General features: G+C 41.5%; 1 protein-coding gene across 4 annotated transcripts in view; it reads left to right on the forward strand.

Annotated features, from left to right (window-relative positions):
• Positions 1-26,204, forward strand: part of wdr11 (WD repeat domain 11) — an 82,732-nt gene that overhangs the window by 13,580 nt on the left and 42,948 nt on the right. For 2 of the 4 annotated variants that reach the window (XM_079690621.1, XM_079690623.1), the window contains exons 6-11: positions 1,446-1,611; positions 4,330-4,432; positions 5,065-5,263; positions 13,693-13,793; positions 15,508-15,555; positions 17,482-17,658. In XM_079690621.1, coding sequence (XP_079546747.1) covers positions 1,446-1,611; positions 4,330-4,432; positions 5,065-5,263; positions 13,693-13,793; positions 15,508-15,555; positions 17,482-17,658 — 794 coding nt within the window. The remainder of the gene's footprint in view (positions 1-1,445; positions 1,612-4,329; positions 4,433-5,064; positions 5,264-13,692; positions 13,794-15,507; positions 15,556-17,481; positions 17,659-26,204) is intronic. The other 2 variants (XM_079690622.1, XM_079690624.1) reach the window with 1 other exon arrangement.

Raw genomic sequence — 26,204 nt, forward strand, 5'->3', positions numbered from 1 at the left:
ACTCTTTCTTTCTGATGTTTTCTGCCTTTGGTCGCTTCAGTCCCAATCTCTGCCTTGCCTGACTTCAGTAACAGTGTGATTTAGCTCAGCAACTCCTAAAGGTTACCCAATTGAGTCCATTTTATCTGTTGCGCCTTCCCCCGGATGATAATGATCTCCATTGTGTTATAAAGTTTGTCTCTTTTATTTCATCTCATGGTGACCTAAAGGAATGAAGCTGTAGGAATGAGTAACGACCATGGCCTGCTCATAAATTCTGCCAAACCTGCCCTCTGTTCCCTTTTGATTGAATTTAAGTATTTGTGACGCCTTTGTTGTAGAGTGGAGAGATCAGACCTTGCTGCTGCCATGGATATAGCATTTGTAATGACTTAAACACAGATGAAAGGACTTACAGGAAACATACATTTTTAAAACACGTTAAATAATTCAATGGCTTTTTTTGTGATGCTGCAAATAAATTCATCAGTTTTTAAATTTGGTATAATGCTGTATCATTATATCATATTCACTTTTAAGTTCTCCCACATTTGCCTGTGACTCACAAAGGCCACAAAAGCAATAACTAATTAATCCATCTTTCTGTATGGGAAGACATAAATAAATATCAATTTGATGTCAGGAAAGAGACAGTTTTTTTTTATTAAAGAGGTCCTCCTGTGTGTTATATATGTTTTTGTGCGGTCGAATGTTCAGCAAAGGCTGAAATATCAAAGTTCAGATGACAAAGTCCAAGTTCCCTCCAGAGGGAGTTTTTGCAGTTCACCCTGCGTGAAACACCTCGATTTTAGTCCTTTGTTTACTTCTGTAACTTAGTGACATCACTATGTAACGCTTGCTCTTCTATTGGGTAGCTCTCCAACACATTGTATACAATACGCTAAGGTGCGGGCATTGCTAAGCAGATGACCAATAACAACAGAGCCGGCCAGCTGACCAATCAGAGCAGACTGGGCTCTGGTTTCGGACAGAGTGTGAAAAGAGGTGCTGCAGCTCAGGCAGTATTGGAAAAATAAAGACCTTTTTGAACATTAAAGCATGTAGACATGGCACACTAGAGGAACAAAATACAATTATGGAACCTTAAAATGAGCATAATATGTCCTATTTAAAGCTTGTTTTAAATCCATCATCACATTGGTGTGTTTGCATATAAGTGTGCTGTTGCAGTAGAGGCTTATTATATATTTTTGGCGATGTGTCTGCTGAATAAGACAAACTTTATTTTCCTACTTATTAATAAAAAAAGTTTGGTCTCTTCAAACATGTCTTGTTTGCTGTGCCTAAAACAAGAATGGCCAACGCGTAGGAAATACATTAATACATCATTAACCCCTTTTCTTTCGAGAACATTTTTCCCAGTTCAGATTACCTGACACTGAAATTAATTTGATTTTTCTACTTTGTGTGCATCCCCCGGTCCTCCTCTTCCTGTGGCGCTGCAGTGCAGAGGCGGTGACGTTGAACGACTGTCTGCAGCTGTCCTACCTGCCGTCCAAGAGGAACCACATGCTGCTGCTCTACCCCAGAGAGATCCTCATCCTGGACCTGGAGCTCAGCCAGACCGTGGGGGTGGTGGCCATCGAGCGCTCCGGGGTGCCCTTCGTTCAGGTGAGGCACGCCTTACAGTACATGAACAGCAAAAATTATATAATCGTATCTCTGTATAGCTTGAAAGAACCAAAGTTTGTGGAAATCGCAAACTTGAAGAGAGTTAACCTATTTTTTGGTGGAGAGCAGGTGACTCGTTTTGCAATTGCATACATTTTGTATTCACAGCATTCTGTCTTAGGGAAAGACATTCCTTCTTTGCATTTCAAGGCTCACGCAGAGACATGTTTCCCAATTTTTGCTCTGATGTCTTAGTTAGTCTGGGCGAGATAAATGAAAGCACGGCTGCGCTGTCTCGCTCCAACACGCTTCCTACATCACCTTCTTTCCACATAATATGATCCAGTTTCTACCTTCATTACTTTACTTGAAGGGCTCTTTTTTCATCAATGATTCTCCCAGGGAGCCAATTCCACCTGCTGTATATAATAAAGTTCTCTACTTTTCTTCCTCCTTCTCAGTGCTCACCTCATTAAGGTCTGATGACTGAACAGCAATGCCAGGCAGTGCTTAGCGTCAGCACAGAAATCTCACTGTCCTTACATATTGTCTGACCTTATGTTCCTTTCTACGGCCACCTTCAGCAGCACCGGTGACCTTTAGGTGACTTTCCCATTTGTTTAAAGTCTGGATTTCTAATTGGAAATTGATGAATGCTGTGAGGGTTGTGAGGGTATTAGATAAAGGATTTGTCACGGCTGCAGAGCCAGTAATGGAACAGAAACTGTCTCTTAATGTCACTCTCTTCCCACTCCCTACTCTCTGTCCCTCTGTGAGTGAATAACCCTCGTAATTGTTGTGTATCTCGTGTTTTTCATTGTGGTAGTTCTACTCTATTTTAGCCATAATATGCCATTTGAAATATATAACATAGCTATGCAAAAGCAATGCCCAGATTACTCTTCCTCCATTTATCACAACAGCCAGTTGACATTTTCTGTGAGCGTGAAATTGTAAACTTTATCGCGCTCCCATAAATCATACTTATATGGGACTGTCAGCGATCTTTTTTTTAATAAATGTCCATGGTTAAAGAGTACAAAGATGGAGAACAAGCCTTTTGTAGTTGAGGAGTAAGTCCTGAAGTCAAAGAGCCAGGAGTCCAGGGGTATTACTCAGCCGCCCAGGCGCTGTCCGGCCAACACCTCCCTCCTCTAAGTGTTATAAAGTGCTTGTCTCTCGGACAATTTGCATGACTGATGACACCGCTGCAGCAAAGGTCCAGACCTGTGTAGACGCTCCAAGGAAAGACAGGGAAATATAGACACATCTATACTGCACGCTGTAAGATCTGGCACATATCCCATTTATTAGGTGTACCTTCAGTTGCTGTACATGTAATGCAATCCATTGGGGGGATCTGGGTTTAAAATGATTAGAACAACAAAGGTGAGGCTCATAATTGTAAAAAAAGGTTGATTGACAATTCCATATAAGTACTTAAACTGGTCATAATTAATTTTTCGATCGATGGATTCTGCTCAGTGGCGTAACAAGGTTGTGATTGGCCCCGGTGCAAATATTGTTTTGGGCCCCCCCATCGCCCCACACCTAAGCGGACGCTGATACGCTCACACACGCACGGACATACACTCTCTCTTGTCCTTTCTCTTTTGAGCGCCGCTCTTGTGCTTTGGTTTGCTGTACATTATAAATGCAAGCTATTACATTTGTTATAATGCTGCCAAACTTGCTGCTGCTAGCTACACAGTACAGTTTGATTAGACGGTTCGCTCGTTACGCAAGGTATCACATGACATGAAAGGCAGCAAGGCCATTGGACAGACAAATTACAAATGCATAGGTTACTTGGTTACTTTGAAGACTGCGTGAACCGGTCAATGCCATTGGGGCCCCCAAAAAAATAACATTATTATTAATATAAAAGTTATTAGGTTCCAGCTAATTGGTCCTTTTGTTAGAATCAGGAGCACAGACAACGTCAGGGTTGAAGGACCCTAATAGAAGTGTAGCAGTTATGATTCTGCAAAATATTATTTGAGCATTTTAGTAATACACTGGACATCAAGGGCACACTTGTTTTGTATTTGATTTTAGTATTTTATATGTATATAGTTAGTAAAATTTTGGACTTTTTTGGAAAAGTCCCCCCAAAAAATTAAATAGCTCTCATAGCTCACTACTTGCTCCTTTTTTCGATAGCTTATATGCATTCAACCCTATGAATATAAGTCAATGCTGCATGGTACTTTTACACTGGACAAGTAGGACACACCCCTTTTTAAGTTTTTCCTATTTTATGAGAATAATGTTATACATTTTATGCAGTTTATTTTTGTTCTTGTGACTCCGAATCAATGCAGTATTGTATTACAGCACTGAACAAGTATTACTGTCCTTTATTTTCATTTTGTATGAATACATTTATAAAAATTAAGAACGAAGCCTACAAAAAAAGCCTCAACTTGTTTCCCTTAGGCATCAGAAAAGTGTAGACATCTTTATTCACCAAAAATTAATTCATCATAAAAAAAAGATTAGTAATTTAATCCATCTGTGAAGAGCAAAGAATACAAGTAAACATATTGTTTTTCATATCTTGTTACATTTGGGTTGGTTCTAAATAAAGAAAATGAAATACACACACACACAATGATGCAGTGCTACAAGCAAACTAAATAACCACCTGTTCAATACCAAGTATTCAAAAGACATGTTGGCATTTGATTCTGAACACACATTGCTCCCTGGGTCCAGGTGATTCCCTGCGCTCAGCGGGACGCCCTCTACTGTCTCCACGAGAACGGCTGTATCACCCTCCGAGTGTGTCGCTCCACTACAACCCAAGAGGAAGCAACAGGTAATAAAACCTCTTCATGGTACATGCTAACTGGGTTGTACTCTCTCCCCCCGTCCTCACTCCTGTGTTATCCCCGTCATCATCTCTTCAGACACACTGCAGTCAGAGCCTGGAGCCTCGCTTTATGCTCCAGTGAGCATTTAGCCTCTTACCCTCATTTATCTTTAGCTTAGTGTTATAGGCCAGTGGGAGTCCTCTGTTGCTGAGTCTCCCTCCTTTCCTCCCCCCACTTGCTATCTCTTCTATATTACTCCATTTATTTTCTTTCCTGCCATTTCCTTTTGTGAGCCATTTATTTCTCGTCTTATTTTCTTATCTCCTTAAATCCCTCCTCATATCTCCCGTTTCTTCTTTCTCACACTTACTTAAAACGTTTTCTTCACAGGTGTCTCAATCAGACTTTCTCACGCTGCTATCTACTTCCAATCTACCTTTTTATGTTTCCCTTTTTAAAATGACATCAACTCAATGTCTTTATCCACTTTTCCCCTTTTTAATTTTCTTTAATTTGTTTATCAATTTGTATCTCCCGCAATAATCCTTATTTTTCGATCCACCACCCTCCCATCCTGCCCTTTTTGTTCTACTTCTCAATTTGTTAAACTTCCTCCATTTCTCCCCCTCTCCCTCAGACCCCGAGCAGAGTACCCACGAGCTGGTGTACGACCTGCGTTCTCAGTGCGATGCCATCCGCGTCACCAAGACAGTCCGGCCATATCGCATGGTCATCTGCCCTGTCAACGAGAACAGCGCTGCGCTAATGGTCAGCGACGGCAGAGCCATGCTGTGGGAGCTCAAAGCCCACACCGGCAGGGCTGTCACCAATCAAAGGTACACACACACAGATCATTTTGAACTTCAACTTCTTATAAAATATTTTTTCTAAAATGTTGCAACTGTCACGTAACCACATTTCCCCCCGGGGTAAATAGAGTTATTCTGGGTTTGATTCTGATGAAATCCCCAAAGCTACATAAACCGTTTTTAAAGGTTGGGACTCAAAAGCAGAGTGTTTTAATTTTTTTTTTTAAAGGACTTAAACAAAATAATATTCTGAACTACATTTAGTCTTTTTAGTGACTAGCGAACTAAGGAGGTGCACAGAGATGTGTGAGGCAAGGAGAGATTTATCTGCCATTGTGCTGTGGTTAAAAACACAATAATCTGCATCTCTAAATAAAATATGGTTGGCATGTCTTTGTTTTTTGACACTTTGTGATTCATTATTTTATTATAGTCTTGAATATGGTTCGGATGTTTCATTCAGGTGGGCTTTCTATTTAAGGACTATTGAAATGTTGGCAGCTGTCTCATACTACAATATACTGGAAATCTGGTGTTCTTTTTTAAAGAGGCCATATTGTGCTTTTTGGATTTTCCCCTTTCCTGTAGTCAGGCTTGACATTTCGTCATTTTAGGGGCAAGGCCATTTGGCCTTTGGTGTCAGGCACCAAGGCCACATGCCAGGGCACAAAGGCCATTGAGGCAAACATTTGGATTTGGAGCTTACAAATATATAACTTCACTTTCTGATAAGAAAAACACACTAATGACATGAAAAACAAATCAATTTTTTAATATCAATAATGTCAAACATTATATCATCATAGGCCTATGCCTCCTTAGTATTACCGTATATACAATGAGATACTCTACTTGAAATAATTTGTGTTTGGTATGTTTTCCATCTACTTCTCCCATTCACAAATCCAAAATCAAATAAAAAAATCAAAAATTCTATTAATACGTAACAAATATATTCAATTTCAGAGCAGAAGAAACAGCCTTCAACGGTCAAACTCTGCACATAAATCATTCAGCAGTGCACCGTGAAGCTAAAACATTCAACTGTATGAACAAGCAATACTTTGAAGTGTGTGTGTGTGTGTGTGTGTGTGTGTGTGTGTGTGTGTGTGTGTGTGTGTGTGTGTGTGTGTGTGTGTGTGTGTGTGTGTGTGTGTGTGTGTGTGTGTGTGTGTGTGTGTGTGTGTGTGTGTGTGTGTGTGTGTGTGTGTGTGTGTGTGTGTGTGTGTGTGTGTGTGTGTGTGTGTGTGTGTGTGTGTGTGTGTTACATTTTTTCAACTCGAGCATCAAATTCGCCTGACGCGTTCTCGCGGTAGCTAATCAGCAGTGAGCATCTCAGCCTGCCGTCACTGACGTTGAATCAGAAAACCAAAACATTAGCTGTTAGCACTCAGAGCTCACAGCTCCTCATATCTGTTCAGAAACTGCACAAAAGTTAAACATGAACAAACCACAGACTGTCTGTGTCATGGCGAATACAGTTGCTGCTTTATTTCTGTCTTTAGGACGTTGTTGTGAGTTTGGACGGAGCAGCTACAGGTTTTAAAAGGTTTTTCGCCTGCCGTCTTGTCTGTACACTTGTCAAGGCATTAATTCATGTTTTTTACTAACTGTTATCAGTATTTTGTTACATAATTTTGAAACGTGTATATTACAATTAAATCACGGTAAAATATATTAATGTTGTTGTAGTATACCAAATACCACAGTATTTACATGGATATAATCCCCGCCCCCTCTCCAGTGCGTCCTGACGGACGTAAACACAGCTGACAGCCGCGGTGAAATTCCAGCGATTAGAGCGATGCAAATATTCGCATCGCGTCCGTGTGAACGCAACATAATGTAGTTCAGAGACCAGACCACTGCTCTGACGCTTTTAAAGCAACTTTGAGATTTTATCAGTGTGAGGGGCACAAAGGCCATGGTGGCCGTAGGACGTACAATTATTTTAACGACGGCCATGGCCATTCCTACCAGGTGACGGAGTCAAATCTGGGTGTGATCCAAGATAACAAACTGTCCTTCACTGCAAACATCGCTGCTACAACCCGCTGCTGCAGATACACTCTTTACAACATCAGGAGGATACGTCCCCTCCTGACCCAGAAAGCGACGCAGGTTCTGGTCCAGGCTCTCGTCATCTCTCGCCTAGACTACTGCAACTCCCTCCTGGCTGGTCTACCTGCATGTGCCATCCAACCTCTGCAGCTCATCCAGAATGCAGCGGCTCGTCTGTTCTTCAACCTTCCTAAATTCTCCCACACCACACCGCTCCTCTGCTCCCTTCCCTGGCTTCCAGTATCTGCTAGAATCCACTTCAAGACAATGGTACTTGCGTACCATGCTGCGAATGGATCTGGCCCTTCCTACATCCAGGACATGATTAAAATGTACACCCCAGCACGTGCACTCCCCTCTGCATCAGCCAAACGGCTCGCTGCACCCTCGCTGCGAGTGCGAGGGGCACCCAAGTTCCCATCGGCAAAAACACGTGGGTTTGCTATCCTGGCTCCAAAATGGTGGAATGAGCACCCCATTGAAATCAGGACAGCAGATAGCTTGCACATCTTCCGGCGCAGACTGAAAACTCATCTCTTTCGACTCCACTTCGAGCGATAGAATTATTAACAAAGCAATTATATACTAATAAAGGGCTGGCTTATCTATAGCCACTTGAGTAGCCCTTGAAATGTTTTAGCTCTATGAAACCTGATGTACTTATATGATTCTGTTTTCTTCAAGTTTGTATCTTGTTGGTCAAACGCACTTATTGTAAGTCGCTTTGGATAAAAGCGTCAGCTAAATGCAATGTCATGAGAGTGTCAAAGTGGCAAAGCCAGGAGAGTGAGTGTCGCATGTCAGCCTGCGTAAGATTTTGACGCCTGATGTAAAAGAGCATGTGAGGGCTGTCATGTGACTGACACCTTCAACCTGAAACCCCGCAAGAGGAGCTGTGTCACACACAGCGGACGGCTGCTCTGGAGTTTAATGCAGCTGCTTATGTTGTAATATGCCTAGTAATGGAGGGACTCCAGGAACAGGAGTAACAATGAATGAATCAATCAAAGTTTATTTATAAAGCCCAATATCACACATTTTACAGTTTGTACAAAATACACCCTCTGTCCTTAGACCCTCACATCGGACAAGGAAAAGCTTCCAAAGGAAACCCAGAGTTAATGGGGGAAAATGGAAGAAACCTTGGGGAGAGCAACGGAGGAGGGACCCCTCTCACAGGACAGACATGGAATAGATGATGTGTATAAATTAAAAAGATAATACATCCAAATACTTGAAAAATGCATACAGTATATAAGATGAAGATGGATCCAGGTGGATGTCAACAATCCTCTGGGTGCCATTAAAGAGGTAGTAAGGTGAGCATCAGGCAGTTCCACAGGCACAGTCATCAAGGTTCATTTATTTTTATAGCACATTTTAAGGCAATTCAAAGTGATTCACATAGGCATTCAACACATAATAATTAAAAACAAAACAAACACACAATAAAAAAAAAAAGAAGACAATTCATAAAAGAGATAAAATACTGGCTGCAACTAAAAGTGCAATGATAATATTAAATAATATTTCTATAGCGCTTTTCTTGAACCCAAAGACGCTTTACATTATGAGGGAGGGTAGACAAACAAGGACAGGCAAAAACAAACAACAACAACAACAAAACAGAAAAAGCAGTCAGGAGGAAGTTGGTTGAGAGGGAGGGGGGGCTTATGGATATACAGAGTTGAAGAGGTGGGTTTTGAGGCGGGACTGGAACAGGGTGAGGGACTCAGACTCACGGAGGTCTTGGGGGAGGGAGTTCCAGAGCTTCGGGGCTGCCACAGAGAAGGCTCTGTCCCCAAAGCTCCGGAGTTTGGCCTTGGAGGTGGAAAGCAAACCAGTGGAGTTCTTTGAGGACCGGGGTGATGTGATGCCGTGATTTGGTGTGGGTGAGGAGTCTGGCGGCTGCGTTCTGGACACGCTGGAGTCTATTGAGGGATGTAGTGCTGATGCCGTAGAGGAGTGAGTTGCAATAGTCACGTCGGGAGGAGATGAAGGCATGAATGAGTCGCTCAGCTGCAGGGCAGGTGAAAGAGGGACAGAGTTTGGCAATATTGCGGAGGTTGAAAAATGAGGCTTTGACAAATTGGCGGATGTGGGGCTCGAGGGAGAGGGTGGGGTCAAATATAACGCTAAAGTTGCGTGCCTGGGTGGAAGGGGATACAGGGGTGCCATTGATGATGAGTGTCAGGTTGGGGTTTTTGCTGAGGGTGGATTTGGAGCCGATGAGGAGGAGTTCAGTTTTGTTGCTGTTGAGTTTGAGGAAGTTGTGTTGCATCCAGGATTGTATTGCAGTCAGACAGGATTCGATGTGGGTGGTTGTGGGGGGATTTGGTGCTGATGTAAATCTCTGTGTCGTCGGCGTAACAGTGAAAGCCCAGGTTGTAGTGGCGGAGAATCTGACCAAGGGGGAGGATAGATGATGAAGAGGAGGGGGCCGAGTACTGAACCTTGGGGAACACCTTGGGTGACTGAAGCTGTGGCAGAAGAGTGGTTATTGAGGGAGATTAAGTGGGATCTGTCGGAGAGGTAGGACTGGAGCACGGTTAAAGGATCTCAGGATAGGTTGCATTAAAAAGAAAGGTTTTTAACCTTGATTTAAACGAACCCAGTGACTGTCCCCTGATAAATACCTTACCCTTTTTGAACAACAACAAAGCAGCAAACATTACATATTTTCACATATTATTACACAGTTCATTCATTCCTTCAGCGTGGAACTGTAGAGGCAGGGCAAGAGCTTCTTAAACCAGTTGCTTCTTCTCTCTTTTCTGGTGACCTGGCTCTCCAAACCTTCCAGCCGAGCGTTCAGGGAGCTCTGTGTCTCCTCCCACTCGTCCTTCTCCTGAAGACTCAGCTGGAGGCTTTCTTTCTCCTGAAGGAGCGTTGACTTCTCTTCCTGCCACTGCTGCTCCAGATTCTGCCTCATTCTCTCTTTGACCTGAACCAGGTTTGACTTCAACATCTTCCACTCCCGCTGTCTTTTCTTCATTTTCTTTATTTCGGTGTCTGTCCCCTTGAGGAGCTGTGCCTCGTCCTCATTGTACTGGATGCGGTTGCTTTCCAGCTGTTGCTCCACCTCCTTCAGATCACCTGCTAGTTTGTTGTTTGCGTGGAGCTGAGCAGCATATGAGGCCTCTGATTTTTCAGTCTGCTGCAGCGGGGAGGTTCTCTCCTGCTGCCAGAGGAAGCGCTCCCTCTCCACCTGATCTTCAAAGGTTTTCTGAAGAGCAGCCATCAGGCTCTTGCTTTTCTTCTCCTGCATCTCCACCTGGGCGAGATGGAGGCTCTAGGATTTCTGCAGTGAAGTGAGGGCAGTCTTCTCCACCTTCCACTCCTTCACCTTCTCCTGCAGACTCTGCTTGAGGCTTTTTTCTCCCGAAGAATCGTTGACTTCTCCTCCTGCCACTGCCGATCCAGATTCTGCCTCATCCTCTCTTTGACCTGGAGCAGGGTTGACTTCAACCTCTGCCACTCCTGCTCTCTTTGCTTCAGTTTCTTTATTTCGGTGTCTGTCTCCTTGAAGAGCTGTGCCTCGTCCTCCTCGTACTTGTTGCGGTTGCTCTCCAGCTGCTTCTCTGCCTCCTTCAGAGCAGCCGATTGTTTGTTGTTTGCCTGTTTCTCCTCTTGAAGCTGGGCAGCATATTCAGCATTCAGACATTCAGACTTCTTTAGAGCAGCTGTGAGGTTAGTAATCTCTCCCTCCTGCAGCTTTGTTTTCTCCCGGTTTTCTTGGAGGTAATCGAGAAAGTTAGCCAGCAGGTCCTCCTGAATGTCCAGGTGGTCTCTGCCCTCAGCCTCGCCTCGCTGTCCTTCAGCTCACAGCGGACCTGCTCTTCCAGGAAGCTGAGGTAGAAGTTTATTGGAGGGTCAACCTCTCTGGAAATGAAATCCATGTCTCCCACAGTTATGTTTGACTGGATCATGGTGTTTCTCTCCTCTGTCTTTTGTTTCTGTTGCAATCTGCACTTTGTGTAGTAAAGTTAAACTCGCCCTGAACCAACACTGTCTGGAACAATCTGTCTCTGCCTTTGATGAAAATTCTAGAATTATAATATCACAAGACAGCATCATCTAGAACAGTGGTTCTCAACTGGTCAGGCCTCGGGACCCACTTTTTACTTTGTCAATAAATCGCGACCAACCATTTTGAACCACTCAAATCTATTCAACAAAAAATTGTGCTGTAATATATGTACGCTTTTCAGCATACAATATTAATTAAAGTGAAGTACAGTGTATATATCCCTTATATCCCTTCACAGAACCAAAGTATGATTTTAAAAAGGTTTCATGAGATGATGGAATCAAAGCTGAACTGTATAACATAAAAAGGCACACATGCTAAAAACACCAGAAGGGGGGTCTGGGGGGATTCTCCCCCAGGAGATTTTTAGAAATACTAACATATAAACTACGCATTCTGGGGCACTGTAAGAAGAAAAAATAAATAAATCTATTACTACCCGACGTATTAATAATATTTTCTGCCATTGTTTGTTTTTCACGGGCCTTCAAAATAAAAGTTTGAAAAAGAAATAAAAAAAAGAAATAAAAAAAAATGTTTTAGTTTTTTTTCACTCACACATCCGCTGTTAGGGATTCATTTAGTCTTACTCCTAGGAGTCTAACCTTTTCTGTGTGGGGACGTTTACGACCAACCCTGAGTCTGTTATCTCCCGTAAGGAATGTGCTAATGCAGTCATATGTTGATATTTCTCAGTTTTATGACCGGTCAACTCTCGGTCACAGAGCCTAAGAGTCAGGCAAGTGATTGAGTGTCTCCAATGTTGGGGGTATCTCCAGTGTTCCCAGCTGTTGATTAACTCTCTGTAAACTAGTTAAAAGGTCTATCGAGAGAGAGGCTTGGCAGATTTAACATGGCAACCTACCAGTGCAGTCAGAATCTCTGGCTGCTGTGACTTGTGATGTGAATTTCTCCGGCCAATACTTGTAATAAACATCAGTGTTTGACATCAAAGCTCCAACTCTCCTCGTGTCTCTCTGAGTCCTGACTCTCCATTTCTGCAGAAGTTTCCCTTACATCCGCGACCCACTTTTGGCAACCCACCAGTTGAGAACCACTGATCTAGAATGATACTGCCCTATGACATCATAACAAATTATTTTCCAGTCAGAATCTGAATACTTCACTATGGCAACCGTCAGAATGTTGTTTTTGTCATCTTTTTTACAAACATATATATATTTAAATTCAAGAAATTACTGAATAAAAAATGTGTAAAAGAAATTAAATGAAATAGAAATATTGATATGGTTCATAATAGGTTGCATTTTAAATTTGCAATAGAAAATACAATAAAAAAATAACACGTGTTATTATTATAAGGAGTTTAAGCAAAAATGTGCAATAAAAAGCCAAATAAAATAATAACAATATTTTAACCAATAAAAGGAGTTAAAGTAAAAATGTGCAATAACATTTTAATTCAAAATTGTACCTCTGGGCCTTGTTCTCGAGTGAAGGGACAATGGAGTTGTGGTTGAGGTGGCTCGTGCACCTGGTTAGGATCCACCATGCACTTCCAGCTGGGAAGAGACCATGGGGCAGACCCAGGACCGGTTGGAGGTTTTATTTTACAGAAACATGTCATTATTCTGAAATTCGGTTCCAAACTACTACATTTAAGTTTAAATAATGTCATTCATATTCAATTTTCTCCATAATTATACAAAGTGAATACTAGTGTTATATAGGTTTTTGTGCACGTAAATGGCCTGCAAACACAGCCCCCCAGAGAGAGGGTGAAAAGAGGTGCTGCAGCAGGCAGTATGAGAACAAATAAAGACCTTTTTGAGGATTAAAGCATGGAAACATGTCACAGTAGAGGCACACAATACAGATCTGAATCTAAAATTGAGCATAATATGTCCTCTTTAACATTCACTTGCTCACTATTTAGGAAAAATCCTAAAAAGTTGTTTTGCGTCCAGGTTGGATATACTGACATGAATAATAATTATTCTGCCATTTCGTCCGTGAGGGTGGTGTTGTCACAGTGTGCCAGCTGCAGAGATAAATTAAAAATAGTTATTAAGAGTGGAACATTCCACTCCGCTGTATTTGCTCGATTATAGGTCAGGCCCCGAGTGTATAAGCTCTGTAGCGGTCTTAAAAATAGGACCTGAGAAGCGGCTCTATTTTTTATCGAGCAGCATCTAATCAATGCAAAAAATCAGTAGAGATGTCCTCCTCTACTAAAGCTGCTATCTCCCTCTGGTTCAGTCATTTATTAAAAGGCAAATCACATTCATCATTCACAGAAGCAATATACATTTTTCACTCTCCATTCACTTGGTTTAATAGGTGATCTGTGCCATGCTTTCAAAACGATGTATTCATTATCTCTTCCTCCCCCCCTCTCTTTCAGTTCTGGGCTCTCGCCGCTCTACACCCCCATTTCGTTTTGTGGATCTCCACTGGGCACAAACCAGAAAAGGATTCAGGATCTGTCTCTCAACAGCATGATCGGTACGAACACTCATCACAACACCTTGTAGCAAGCACCAGACATGACAGGCTCTGCATATCCACCTCGTTTCTGAGGCGAAATCTCACATACAGTGGGTAGAAAATGAATACACCCCCTGTAGAGTGTCCTTGTTGCATCTTTATTAGTGTTTTATTTATTTATTATAACATCTCAGCTTAGTTGTGAAGGTTTCTGAATTTTTAGCATGAAGTACTTCAATTTTCGCATAGCTTTAATGGAGAGCTGCTGTGATTCCCCTATAAAGTGCACTTCACAGGGCATATGCTTGTATTTTAGTAATGTTGCTGCCGCTATCATATTACGAGTTCTATGTTTTTACAGAGGTGATCTTGTCTGCTACCTTCTTCAGTATTCACCAGACCTAAAGCGAGTAGTAGTTATGGTTCTTACTGATGTCTAGTCAGTGCAATACATGTAGTTTGCACCAATTGCTGTGCTTTCTTTGCCTTTCCACTGCTAGGGTAATAATCCGTTGGGGTTATTGCAAATGGCAGCTCTGGCAAAAACTTTGGCCGGCTATGATAATAATGACAATTTTAAATACATTTCTAATAGCTTAAAATAATTAATTGATTGATTTGACATTTTGGACAGACAAGGACGACTTCCAATTGCAGGCAGTAATTAATTTGTTCTGGATGATTTTTATAGTTAGTTTTTTACTTTGAAATGGATTAGATTAGAGGGAGTTTCATTTACCGTATTCATTTAATTCCATGCAATATCAAAACAATCTAGTGTTAAAGGGAGTGTATTCATTTTCAAACAACTGAATATCACCTTTTCTTTCGTCAGCCTCCCTAGATGGATGACTTTCATTTTAGAAAGAAAATGTGAAAAGCATAAAGAAAGACAAAGCTGTGTGGGGGTGTTGTTGTGCACAGTGCCCTGTCATATCTCTGATTGTTTCTCACTTAGTTTTGTGGGCCTCAGGGCACCCTTTTCTTTCTGCTGTAATGTGTGACTGTGCACTACACAGGCCGGAGTTATTTCCCAGTATGCACCGCTCTGCACAAACTGTCCTGTGGGTGCATGGCCCTTCCTCTCGCTTTTTACCTCTATCTCTTAATCATCTCATCCTTTAACTTACGATGGGTTTCTTTCTCTTTATGTCTTTAGTCTTCTCCTTTTGCCTTTCTTCTTTTCCTTCCTGTTTAGTAAGAGCATAAGGACCTGCCAAAAGATGAATGTGGGTATAAATTATAAATGAGATCCCGGAGTTATTCACTTTTGTGTATTTGTTTGTTTTGGATTCAGTGACAGCCAAGGGAATCATAGTTAGTTATGAGGGGAAGACACACACACACACACACACACACACACACACACACACACACACACACACACACACACACACACACACACACACACACACACACACACACACACACACACACACACACACACACACAAGTTAGTGCCTGGAGGCATGGCTCTGTCTGACAGTTGCTGAGTAAAGCTGTTTTTAGGAGGGAATGTCACTGTATTGCATGTTGTTTAAATGTTGTCACAGCGAGCTTGTTGTTTAGACCTGGTGCTGATTGTCTGACACAACAAGAGAATGAGGCGGGTAATGGTGACCTGATTATGCTAAGGGAAAGAGCTGCCACCTGTAAAACCATAAAGCATTCTATATTTTCAATTTCTGCACATGGCAATCTGTTGTATACATGATTGTTTTTTTTATTGCAGTATCAGTTTATGCAGACCTGCCCTCATCTCATTACCTCTGCCAAGAAGGTAATGTTTTTATTCTGTGTGTTTGTCTGTTTGCTGATAAAAGGAGGTAGCATGGTCCAAAAAAGACCCTATTGCACTCATACCTTATTTTCTTACTAATGGAAAGTGGCCAGCGCTTTCAGAGTGTCCCTATAGTTTTATTATGTCTTTAAGCTGCATTGATCATTTAGAAAGACCAATGCAAAGAGGGTTGTTATGGAGCATGAAATGAAAGCTAAAATGGATTTTCCATCAGTACCAATTATGAGTTTGAGGCGTTTTGGATTTTAAGAGGTGCCCTATAGCTCTGCAGAAGCAGATGATTTGTAAGAACTTACATAATAAGTAGAATTTAAGAAGTGGAAGCGTATGGGTACTCTTATGTGAAACATGGGTCTTGGCTTAATTGTCTCAAATCATCCCTACATCCTGATCCTTTATTAAAAATGTACCACTGCTTTTAATGAAAAAAACCACAATACAATTAGCTTTTTTATGTGAGCTTTTCAACTCCAGCCAAAGAACATCTTTGGAATAAAGCAAAGTTGAATGTTTTTTTTTTGTAGGAGGGCTAATGAGCTTTGTTACAAAAAGATGTCTAGGATTCTGAAATAAGAGTGCAAGAGAGATAACCACACATTTATCTCACAAATGAAACTGTGCCATTCGATGCAAGATGACACCTGTAGACAATTAGAACCCAGTGTTTGCGTCAGGTATATCCTCCACTGGAGTTTAAGCAGGAGCTACTTTACTTTACAAGCTGTTGGATACTGTAGCTGAAGTTGTTGCTGGCAGTTTATTGGCTTCAGTTGGTGGTAGTTTGTGTCATAAAGAGTACATATTGTGCTCATTTTCAGGTTTATATTTTTATTTTGTGCCATTATGTCTCCATGTTTTAATGTTCAAAAAGCTTTTTATTTTTCACATACTGCCTGTGCTGCAGCACCTCTTTTCGCCCTCTGTCTGAAACCAGAGCCCAATCTGCTCTGATTGGTTAGCTGGCCGGATCTGGTTTGATTGGTCAACCACCTGTTCCGGCAATTAGTCTATGACATACAATGTGTTGGAGTGCTAGCCAATGGAAGCACGACTGTTATGTAGTGATACCATTATGTTATGGAAGTAAACAAAGGAGTCCAATGGAGCATTTTAGGCAGGGGGGGAAACTCCCTTTGGAGAAAACTTTGGGCTTTAGACTTTGCAGACTATTTACATGCACAAAAAGGTATAACACACTACAAGAAGGGGAGAACCCCCAAAAGCATAATAGGGCCCCTTTAAGTTTAACTACATCGTTGTGTTTAATTTATCCAAGACATGTTTATTGTAACGCAGGTATGACAGTTTAAATGTGTCCAATTGTGCTTTGTAGTAATGGTGTAAAATCACGTGCTGCCTGCAGTTTTAATGAGATATCTCAATGGATGGACAGAGTAGAGATCCAAAAATCTTGTCCAAACCTTCCTCCCAAACATTTACAGGCTGAGACTATTCACAGATATTAAACAAAAAATACTGTAGAACACAATATGAAAGTTAAAGGGAATGATTCAAATCAAGTTGTTATGTAGCCGTCAGATGTATCATTTAAATTGGATCAGCTCGACAAATTTTATATTGGTCACAGTTGTATCAACACATACACAATAATAACGGACTTGGATCGGGGCCAAACAGCCTTTTAGCACAGAAATGGAACTTCAATCCCATAAATTGCTTCTCTGTAATTTTGTCATTCCATTTCAGTTGTAATATTGCGGGTTGTATGCCCAGGGAAAATTGAAATAAATGACATTTAATCACATACTCGTAGCAATACTCAAGATAAACAGATTTGATAAAGCCTGACAAAGATCTCTGTTTTGTCCCATTCTTGCTTTGTAGCAGTACTAAGCATGCTATATTCAATGTGTTTGATTAACAAATGTTGTGGTTTATCTCCAGGTCAGACCTTGATAGCTGGTGAAGCCCTTCCTCCATCATCCATCCAGCAGGAGGTCCAGTTGAAGTTCCTGCTGAGCGGCCTGCTATCCGGTCTGCCACTGCCACCATTTGCTCTCCGCATGTGTCCACCACTAACCACCAAAAACATCAATCACTACCAACCCCTGCTGGCTATAGGTAGGTAACAATGCACAATTGACACACATGCGCATAAGAAGTTATGTTCTGTGTAAAGGAGTTGGTTTTCATCCTACTGAAAGTGGAGTATTGTGAAATATAACTAAAAGTAAGGAGCTCAGCATTACTATTTCACCGCAGGGTTTCTCAAAGCCTGTACCAGGTCTACTTTAACATTTCAAAAGTTTCTGGAGGCCAGTTTTATCCACTAGTGTGCAGTATGTTATTTTGTTACATCATGATTTGTAGCTGTTTCCGAGCACAACCAGTTGCATCAGTGCTGCAAATCCAATAAATGAACTGCTTTTTGTTCATAATGAATGAACCGTTCGTTCTGACGTCTGTTGACAACAAGTAGTTTAACTAAACATTACTAAATGTGTCATAAATGTGATGTGTTGCCCATTCAGATACAATTCTATTCCATCGAAAAAATACTGAACGTTCTATGCATATGAACTCTATCATCACATGATAGTTCATATGCATAGAACGTTCAGTATTCAGATGATAGAGATAGAGGTATTTTGTTTGCTATTTACTCAAGGTTGGCCGCGTTAAAAACAGTTAGTTAAGCTAGCATGCACAGCTGTCAGCTGATTGGTTGCACATCGGATTGATGTAAAAGTTGAAATAATTCAAACTTTGAGCGCAATTTCTTTGTAAGAAATGTAAACTTCCGCAAAAAAAAGCCTCGGCACGTGACCTCCCACGTGTGACGTAACACGGGGGACACAAGGGGGAGAGCGGCCGGTGTAACGTATTAATAAACATGGATCCCATGCTAGTTTCGACAAAGAAGACACAGAAGAAGTTGAACATGAATATTCAAATGCATATGACGGACCACAACCTTATAATTATGAGCCTGCTAGGCGTCCAAGAGACCAGGAGCAGCCAAGGATTAGAAGAAATAACAGCCATCGGAGAGAAATTGAGCTGTGGTGTGAGGAGAACCAGTGGAGAACTGGGCAGCTATCTTGGTGAGTGACCGGCGTTAGCTACAGAATGTTAGCTAATGTCACATCACAACATTGTAAAGTTAGCTATCATATATCAGGCTATAACTAATGTAGCATTGATAATATAGTAACGTTACTGGCAGGACTGTTGATACTGATCCATAACAGAAACTAATGCGCAAGTATCAGCCGTATCTCGCGTTACCTAATGCAACTCCACACTACGGTGCTGTGTACCGGAGTGGAGACGCGAGATACGGCTGATACTTGACGATCTGGCGGAGAAAGGTTGTGGAGCCTCCGTTGATATGCCGTTGTAAATGGCTTGATGGAAAGCAGGTGTGTAGTCGGGGAGGGTGCACAGCTGATTGCAGCGGGTGAGTGGAGGTTGAGCCGGGAGCCAGGAGTGACAGCCACCACGCCCACACAAACAACACAGACAGGGGGAAACAAACAAACACAAAGGAGACGGCTGGAGCAGTACAGCCACCACAGCGTTACCTAATGCAACTCGACACTATGTCTTACGGTGCCGTGTACCGGAGGGGAGAGAGAGAGAGCAGCGAAGGGGGGAAGTAATACGGTAAAGAGAAGTAATACGGTTTCCTGATAAAGCAGTGGAGAGTATGTGCTGCAGGGAGGTGGATGCACAACGCACCCAGGAACGAACGCTAGCTCCGGTCCTTTTTACTGTGGACTCGATGTCCTGACAGGCTGGTATTTGTGCAACCTGCACAAACACAATACTGCACCATGATTACAAATGGTGAAATACAATGTAAAACTCCTGAAAAATAACAGCTCCTTAAAACACAACCGCTCAACTCAACTCCACGATACCCGCGGTCAGAGAGCGGAGATGTGTCCCCTGTGTGATGTAATATGACGCGTTTGACGTATGACCTTAAAAAAAAGCCGTTTTTAAGAGCAGAGCTCAAAATTGCTCCTTTCTCTCTGAATTCCTGCCCTTATGTCTCGTAAAACATATCAAATCCTGCATTCACTTTTTTAATTGTAATTTTCAAGCAAGTTTAAGCATAAATGTAGAAAAAATAAAAACCTGCAAGATGCTCTTTAAGTTGTTGGTCAAGACACTTTCCATCTGATGAAGGCAAATGCCTTCCCAGATGTAAAAAAGTAGAACACATTACATTCAGTTGTAACTGCCAAAACAAACATTATTTACACTATTATGGCCCCTGTTAAAACATTTTGGAATGTTATCTACTGTAAGCTGGTCGAATGAATTCTTCCTCATCCGGAAGCTGACCGAGCAGACCCGAGCAGCAGTCGAGAGGAGCCGAGTGCATCCGCGAAGCACACAAAATGGCGACGTCAGAGTTCCCGTTAGCCGGTAAATCTAAATCTCTTTGGTCAAAATAATTTCCCTTTAGCCCAATACCGCTTCAGTTGCGCCACTTATGTGACAGACAAGAAGAGTATGTGACAGACAAGAATAGTCAATTATAATGTCTAACACTTAATGTGGAGAAAGAGATGTCCTGTATGGGTTGATTGTGCGTTGATCTGTTGGTATTACCTCGGGGTTCCGGTGGGCATGTAAACAAATGCATAATGCTGTGCTATACTTTGTGGCCTCACCCAGTTGCATAGCGAAACTTATTGATTAGGTGTCTTTTAATAAGCAGGTAGTCATATCATTAGCTAGAACTAGCTGGATCTGATCGATATGGACATAAACGCGGGTGAAGTCTAATCTGACGGGAGAGAGAGAGATCAGCTGCTGCTGACGAGTCGACACGCAGCGCTGCATGATCACATGCAGCGCTGCATGATCACATGCAGCGGTGAGCGGACAAAACTCACACTTTAGGTTAGAATATCACACGTAGCTATTTTAATTACCTCTCAAACTACCTAAACTAGTTATAGATATGTTTCGTTTTACTGTCGGGTCACTCATTACTGGATCCGCGAGCTGCATGATACTGGCATAATAGATTGCCCGATCGGGCAACCAGCAGGTGAGGCTTCATTGCCCGAGCTAAACACTAGATGGCCCCGGGCCATCGGGCAGTCCTTAATGTCGAGCCCACACAAACAGAGGATAAGTTGTCACATGCACACTTTTCATTTATTAGCAGATAGCAACTGATAGGAAACGGTGAATCTTAGTTGATCGCCTACCAACTGAGAAATCAAAAAGCTGTCCTTCATCAGCTGGTAGACTTTCTGAAGAAATAGGCTCAGCAAATGTTCAGTTGCTAATAATCATTGCTAAACATTAAAGTATTATACTTAAACATAACCATGCATACAGTATGTATTGCTGTATGAAAATACGCCCCTAGACTTTTGGGGGCCCTAAGCGAGCTTTGGCTTGGGGGCCCCCCTCACTAGCGCGCTCTCACTACAACACGGAACCAACTTTTGTCTTATTATGTTAGCATAAGCACACATATTGTATAAATAAGCATGTAAACACCGTGGACCTAACCTCCTCTAGGGGGGTCCTCACCTCCTCTAGGGGGGTCCGGGGGCATGTTCCCCTGGGAAGATTTTTTTTTAAATATTGAAGTTAAAAGCATCAATCTGGTGCACTTTGAGAGAAAAATTAAGAGATCTATGGATACATCTCTCAACACCCATATGAAACAGAACTGTAAACAGATTTTTATTTATGGATATCTTACAAATCACTTAAAGGTGACCTATCATGCAAAATGCACTTTTGTACGTCTTTTATACATGAATATGTGTCCCCGGTGTTCCAGGGAACTCACCAAGTGTCAGAAAACACAACCCTCTCTATTTTCCTCCATACCCAAATCTCTTAAAAAGGGGCTGCAACGGATCTGATACAGACTGATCCAGATTTGAACACTTCTATGACGTCACAGAAGTGGTGCTACGGCTATTGGGCCAACTCCACCAATCAGGAGGAGACAGTCACGGACATTGCCGTTCGAAAGCGCTGGAGACGCTGTAGTACATATGCCAGGCCTGTAGATGGTGCTGTTCTCACAGAATCAGCCCATGCAAATACAGTGTTAAATTGAGCGAAATGAGGAATGGCTAAAATGCATGATCTGTTTGGTATTTTGAAAAATAAAAAGTATAAATATGCCTTATATAGGTATGGTCCTACACTATATTATTCAAATATAGCATGATAGGTCCACTTTAAACTGTATTCTTGTTTTGTCATATAGTATTTCATAACTGTTTTTCATTTATTCTCTCTGGCTGTCCATCTCATAATGTTCACATAGAAACTAGCTGTCAATAGGAACATCATTCAGAAGAATTATAATTTCTTGCAAAAATCTGTCACAAAAAGAGGTTGCACATTTAAATTCAGGTGTTGTTATGGCAACGTCAGTGGCCAAACAGCCACATTTACTGCTGTAAATACGTTCAAAGATGCTGGTTGACATGTAAAGCAGTGGCATGTCACCATTTCAGCTGACTTTTTCACATAACATCCATATATTTCAGTGCTAGGTTGATGCTTAGCTAAGCTTACTGTGAAACACGTTAACTGACAGGACTCCTGATCAACTGTGTACTGTAAGGTAGCTTCTAGCTTTATGTCGAACAGTAAGTCAACATTTCCCAGAAAGCTTTCTTTGAAATCACCAGGTAACGCTAAAAAACATTACATTTAGATTGTATGACAAAGTGTTTATTTAATATATCTGGCTAGCTATAGCTACTTGCTAACGGTTTAGCTTACCCCCGCGATTCAAAGTAACGTCAACGTAGCTGTAATTTATGCTTTGCTTACATGTTCGCATCACTTGGAAGTTTACTGACATTTACATACCTTGTTTACCTGGCTCAAGTGGTGGCTCTGGGGTTGTTGTGTGAGCCACCACTTGAGAATTGTCGTATTTTTTTAGAAAATGTTTTCTTATGTCCATCTTCAAAAACTCTGAGTCTGACTGACAGTTCATTTTAAACATTGTCACAGCTCACATGATAGGTAACTGTCAGCCAATAAGACAGATGTTTATTTCCATTCAACTCTCTGGTTGGTCTGGTGTCTTGCCTCTGTTGCATTCACTGAACACGGGAAATTACAATCCTGCCGTCCTCTCTAGTGTCATGATGAGGTTCAGGTAAAGCACGGTTAATGTATTATATTATTGACTCAATAATATAATACATAACTTTGAGAGTAGGCAATCTAGGCATATTAACACAATTAATTAAACATACTTATCACGGCGACGGTGTACTGAGATTTTTTATTTTTTTTGCTAGGGGGCCCCTTAGTGGCTGCGGGGCCCTAAGCGGCCGCTTATGTCGCTTAATGGGTCGGGCCGGCTCTGTCAATAACAACTGTTAACACTTTCATTAAAAAAAAGCCGAATTTTCCCTTAATGGATTCATTGACCGGTCTGCATAGGATATATTCCCGTAATTATCATATAAATCTACGTATTTGTTTATATAGGGCTGAATGATTATGCAGCCGCAGCTACACAATTGAAATGCTTGCACGTCCAGGCCCTTTATTGATGTGCATCCGTAGTTTGGTTTTAAGACATAATAAGCTCTGGAAATGAATATCAGCAGAGCCATACCTTAAAACATCGGTGCATCACGAAACAGGAAATTAAGAGCTGCTGATATGAAGGCAAGCATCAAGTCAAGCTGACTTTTATTTCAAACTGAATGATCAAATACAGTGGGGCAAAGAAGTATTTAGTCAGCCACCAATTGTGCAAGTTCTCCCACTTAAAAAGATGAGAGAGGCCTGTAATTTTCATCCTAGGTATACCTCAACTATGAGAGACAAAATGAGAAAAAAAAATCCAGAAAATCACATACACTTTCAACTCCCTCCAAAGATTCTTTATGGGGTTGAGATCTGGAGACTGGCTAGGCCACTCCAGGACCTTGAAATGCTTCTTACGAAGCCACTCCTTCGTTGCCCGGGCGGTATGTTTGGGATCATTGTCATGCTTAAATACCCAGCCACGTTTCATCTTCAATGCCCTTGCTGATGGAAGGAGGTTGTCACTCATAATCTCACGATACATGGCCCCATTCATTCTTTCCTTTACACGGATCAGTCGTCCTGGTCCCTTTGCTGAAAAACAGCCCCAAAGCATGATGTTTCCACCCCCATGTTTCACAGTAGGTATGGTGTTCTTTGGATGCAACTCAGCATTCTTTCTCCTCCAAACACGTCTAGTTGAGTTTTTACCAAAAAGTTATATTTTGGTTTCATCTGACCATATGACATCCCAATCCTCTTCTGGATCATCTAAATGCTCTCTAGCAAACTTCAGACGGGCCTGGAAATGTACTGGCAGGGGGACACGTCTGGCACTGCAGGATTTGAGTCCCTGGCGGCGTAGTGTGTTACTGATGGTAGCCTTTGTTACTTTGGTCCCAGCTCTCTGCAGGTCATTGACTAGGTCCCCCCATGTGGTTCTGGGATTTTTGCTCACCGTTCTTGTGATCATTTTGACCCCACGGGGTGAGATCTTGCGTGGAGTCCCAGATCGAGGGAGATTATCAGTGGTCTTGTATGTCTTCCATTTTCTAATAATTGCTCACAGTTGATTTCTTCACACCAAGCTGCTTACCTATTGCAGAGTCAGTCTTCCCAGCCTGGTGCAGGTCTACAATTGTGTTTCTGGTGTCCTTTGACAGCTCTTTGGTCTTGGCCATAGTGGAGTTTGGAGTGTGACTGTTTGAGGTTGTGGACAGGTGTCTTTTATACTGATAACGAGTTCAAACAGGTGCCATTAATACAGTTAACAAGTGGAGGACAGAGGAGGCTCTTAAAGGAGAAGTTACAGGTCTGTGAGAGCCATAAATCTTGTTTGTTTGTAGGTGACCAAATACTTATTTTCCACCATAATTTGCAAATAAATTCTTTAAAAATCAGAAAATTTGATTTTCTGGATTTTTTTTCTTTCTCATTTTGTCTCTCATAGTTGAGGTATACCTAGGATGAAAATTACAGGCCTCTCTAATCTTTTTAAGTGGGAGAACTTGCACAATTGGTGGTTGACTAAATACTTTTTTGCCCCACTGTATATCCATATGAATGCAGTTGTAGGGAATCAAAGTGATTACAAGCTCAGCAATTCCCCATAATAATTGCATTTAAATTTGGATTACATGTTTGTCTATTAATAGTCTCTTGTAGTCCAATTATAGTAATCTATTTCTGTTGCAGTAAAATACTTTTGGAGTGTTCTTAAACTTCCTGATGATGAACCCCTTTTCTATCTGCCTCCATGCATGTTGATTGGTATTTCCATTCCCTAAATGTTTAGAATCTGACTCTTTGAGATAGTGAGTTAGTATATGCAAATGATGATGATGCAAAAGGCATAGAGTTCATCAGAAATATCAGCCCTTGTTATATCTCCCCGAAAGCCGGCGGTTAGACGACACACAGTGAGCGTTTTGATGCATTTGTTTTGGATTGCATATTCTTTTTATTCATCTTCTCCACAGTAATGATGCATAACATTATACAATTCTAGAATGTGTAACGTGTCTCTGTTTTTTGACAGTTTGTCCCTTCCTGTGTGTATATTTCTGTTTGCTCACACACTCCTGCCTCTGAAATGCATTCCATTTTAGGCCCAGGCTTACCGCTGATCTCTTCCCAATGCAGTAAACCTTCAGTTTAGATGTCAACCTCCTAAAAAATTCCTACATTCATTCCCCTGACAAAGCCAACATGACTGAATCATACCTCAAAGAAATGCTACCACCTACAGACCCAATGGCAAGCAGATGAATAATAACACTCTCAACCTACACATCTTACTACCATTTCAATTCTGTGTTTTTGTCACTGTGAACACATCTACAACAGTAGGACACAGATCTCTCTAACCAAGATTACACATTATTACGTGGTGACTATATACTTCATAAAGACCTAAAGAGGCCACTGCTGTTCTCCAACTGTTATTTTTAATCTTTTGTTTAAAGTGAATTGGGATTTTTTACTTAAAAACCACCACCACCATTCTTTCAAAAGCAACCGTTTCAAAATCAATTTCAGTCATAGACCTATCATCTTTTGTATTTTTTTAGAAATCCAATCAGTGCATTTTGGAGCGAGGGCAGTAGGAGCCCCTCACACGCAGATGGTGAGGGGTCGACTTGGCACAGCTGGTTCCCATTGGCGTTCTCAATCTGAAACTAGAACAAGGCAATTTAGTTTTCTCTTCATCCTTTTCTTCAGATCCCCAAAGTCAGCTTGCAGAGTCAAGTAGAGCAACGGTCTCTAGCTTTATTTTTCAAATGTGTCTTTTGTTCCACAACCTATGAGCTCGTTTGTGAATAGTACATTTTGGAGACTGGATAATTATGTCGGGGAATTAGATGGAAGGCACATCTCCGCTGAAAGGTGGAAAAGATGTCCTGGCGATTCAAACGCAACAGTATGTTTAGTTGAAATTGTATTTTAAATTCATTTCTAGCAAATGTAATGTACAAGCACAGTTAGATATGACACATACACTATTGCTTCAATGTAGATGTTCAAATAACAGTAGAAAAAGCCTCATTTGGAGCCTTCAAATCTGGTATTTGCCTCACTATCATGCTGTAGAAATTGGTTACATTCCTGGCTTACAGTTG

The sequence above is a fragment of the Notothenia rossii genome (genome assembly GCF_949606895.1).
Source record: "Notothenia rossii genome assembly, chromosome: 6".
Lineage (NCBI taxonomy): Eukaryota > Metazoa > Chordata > Actinopteri > Perciformes > Nototheniidae > Notothenia > Notothenia rossii.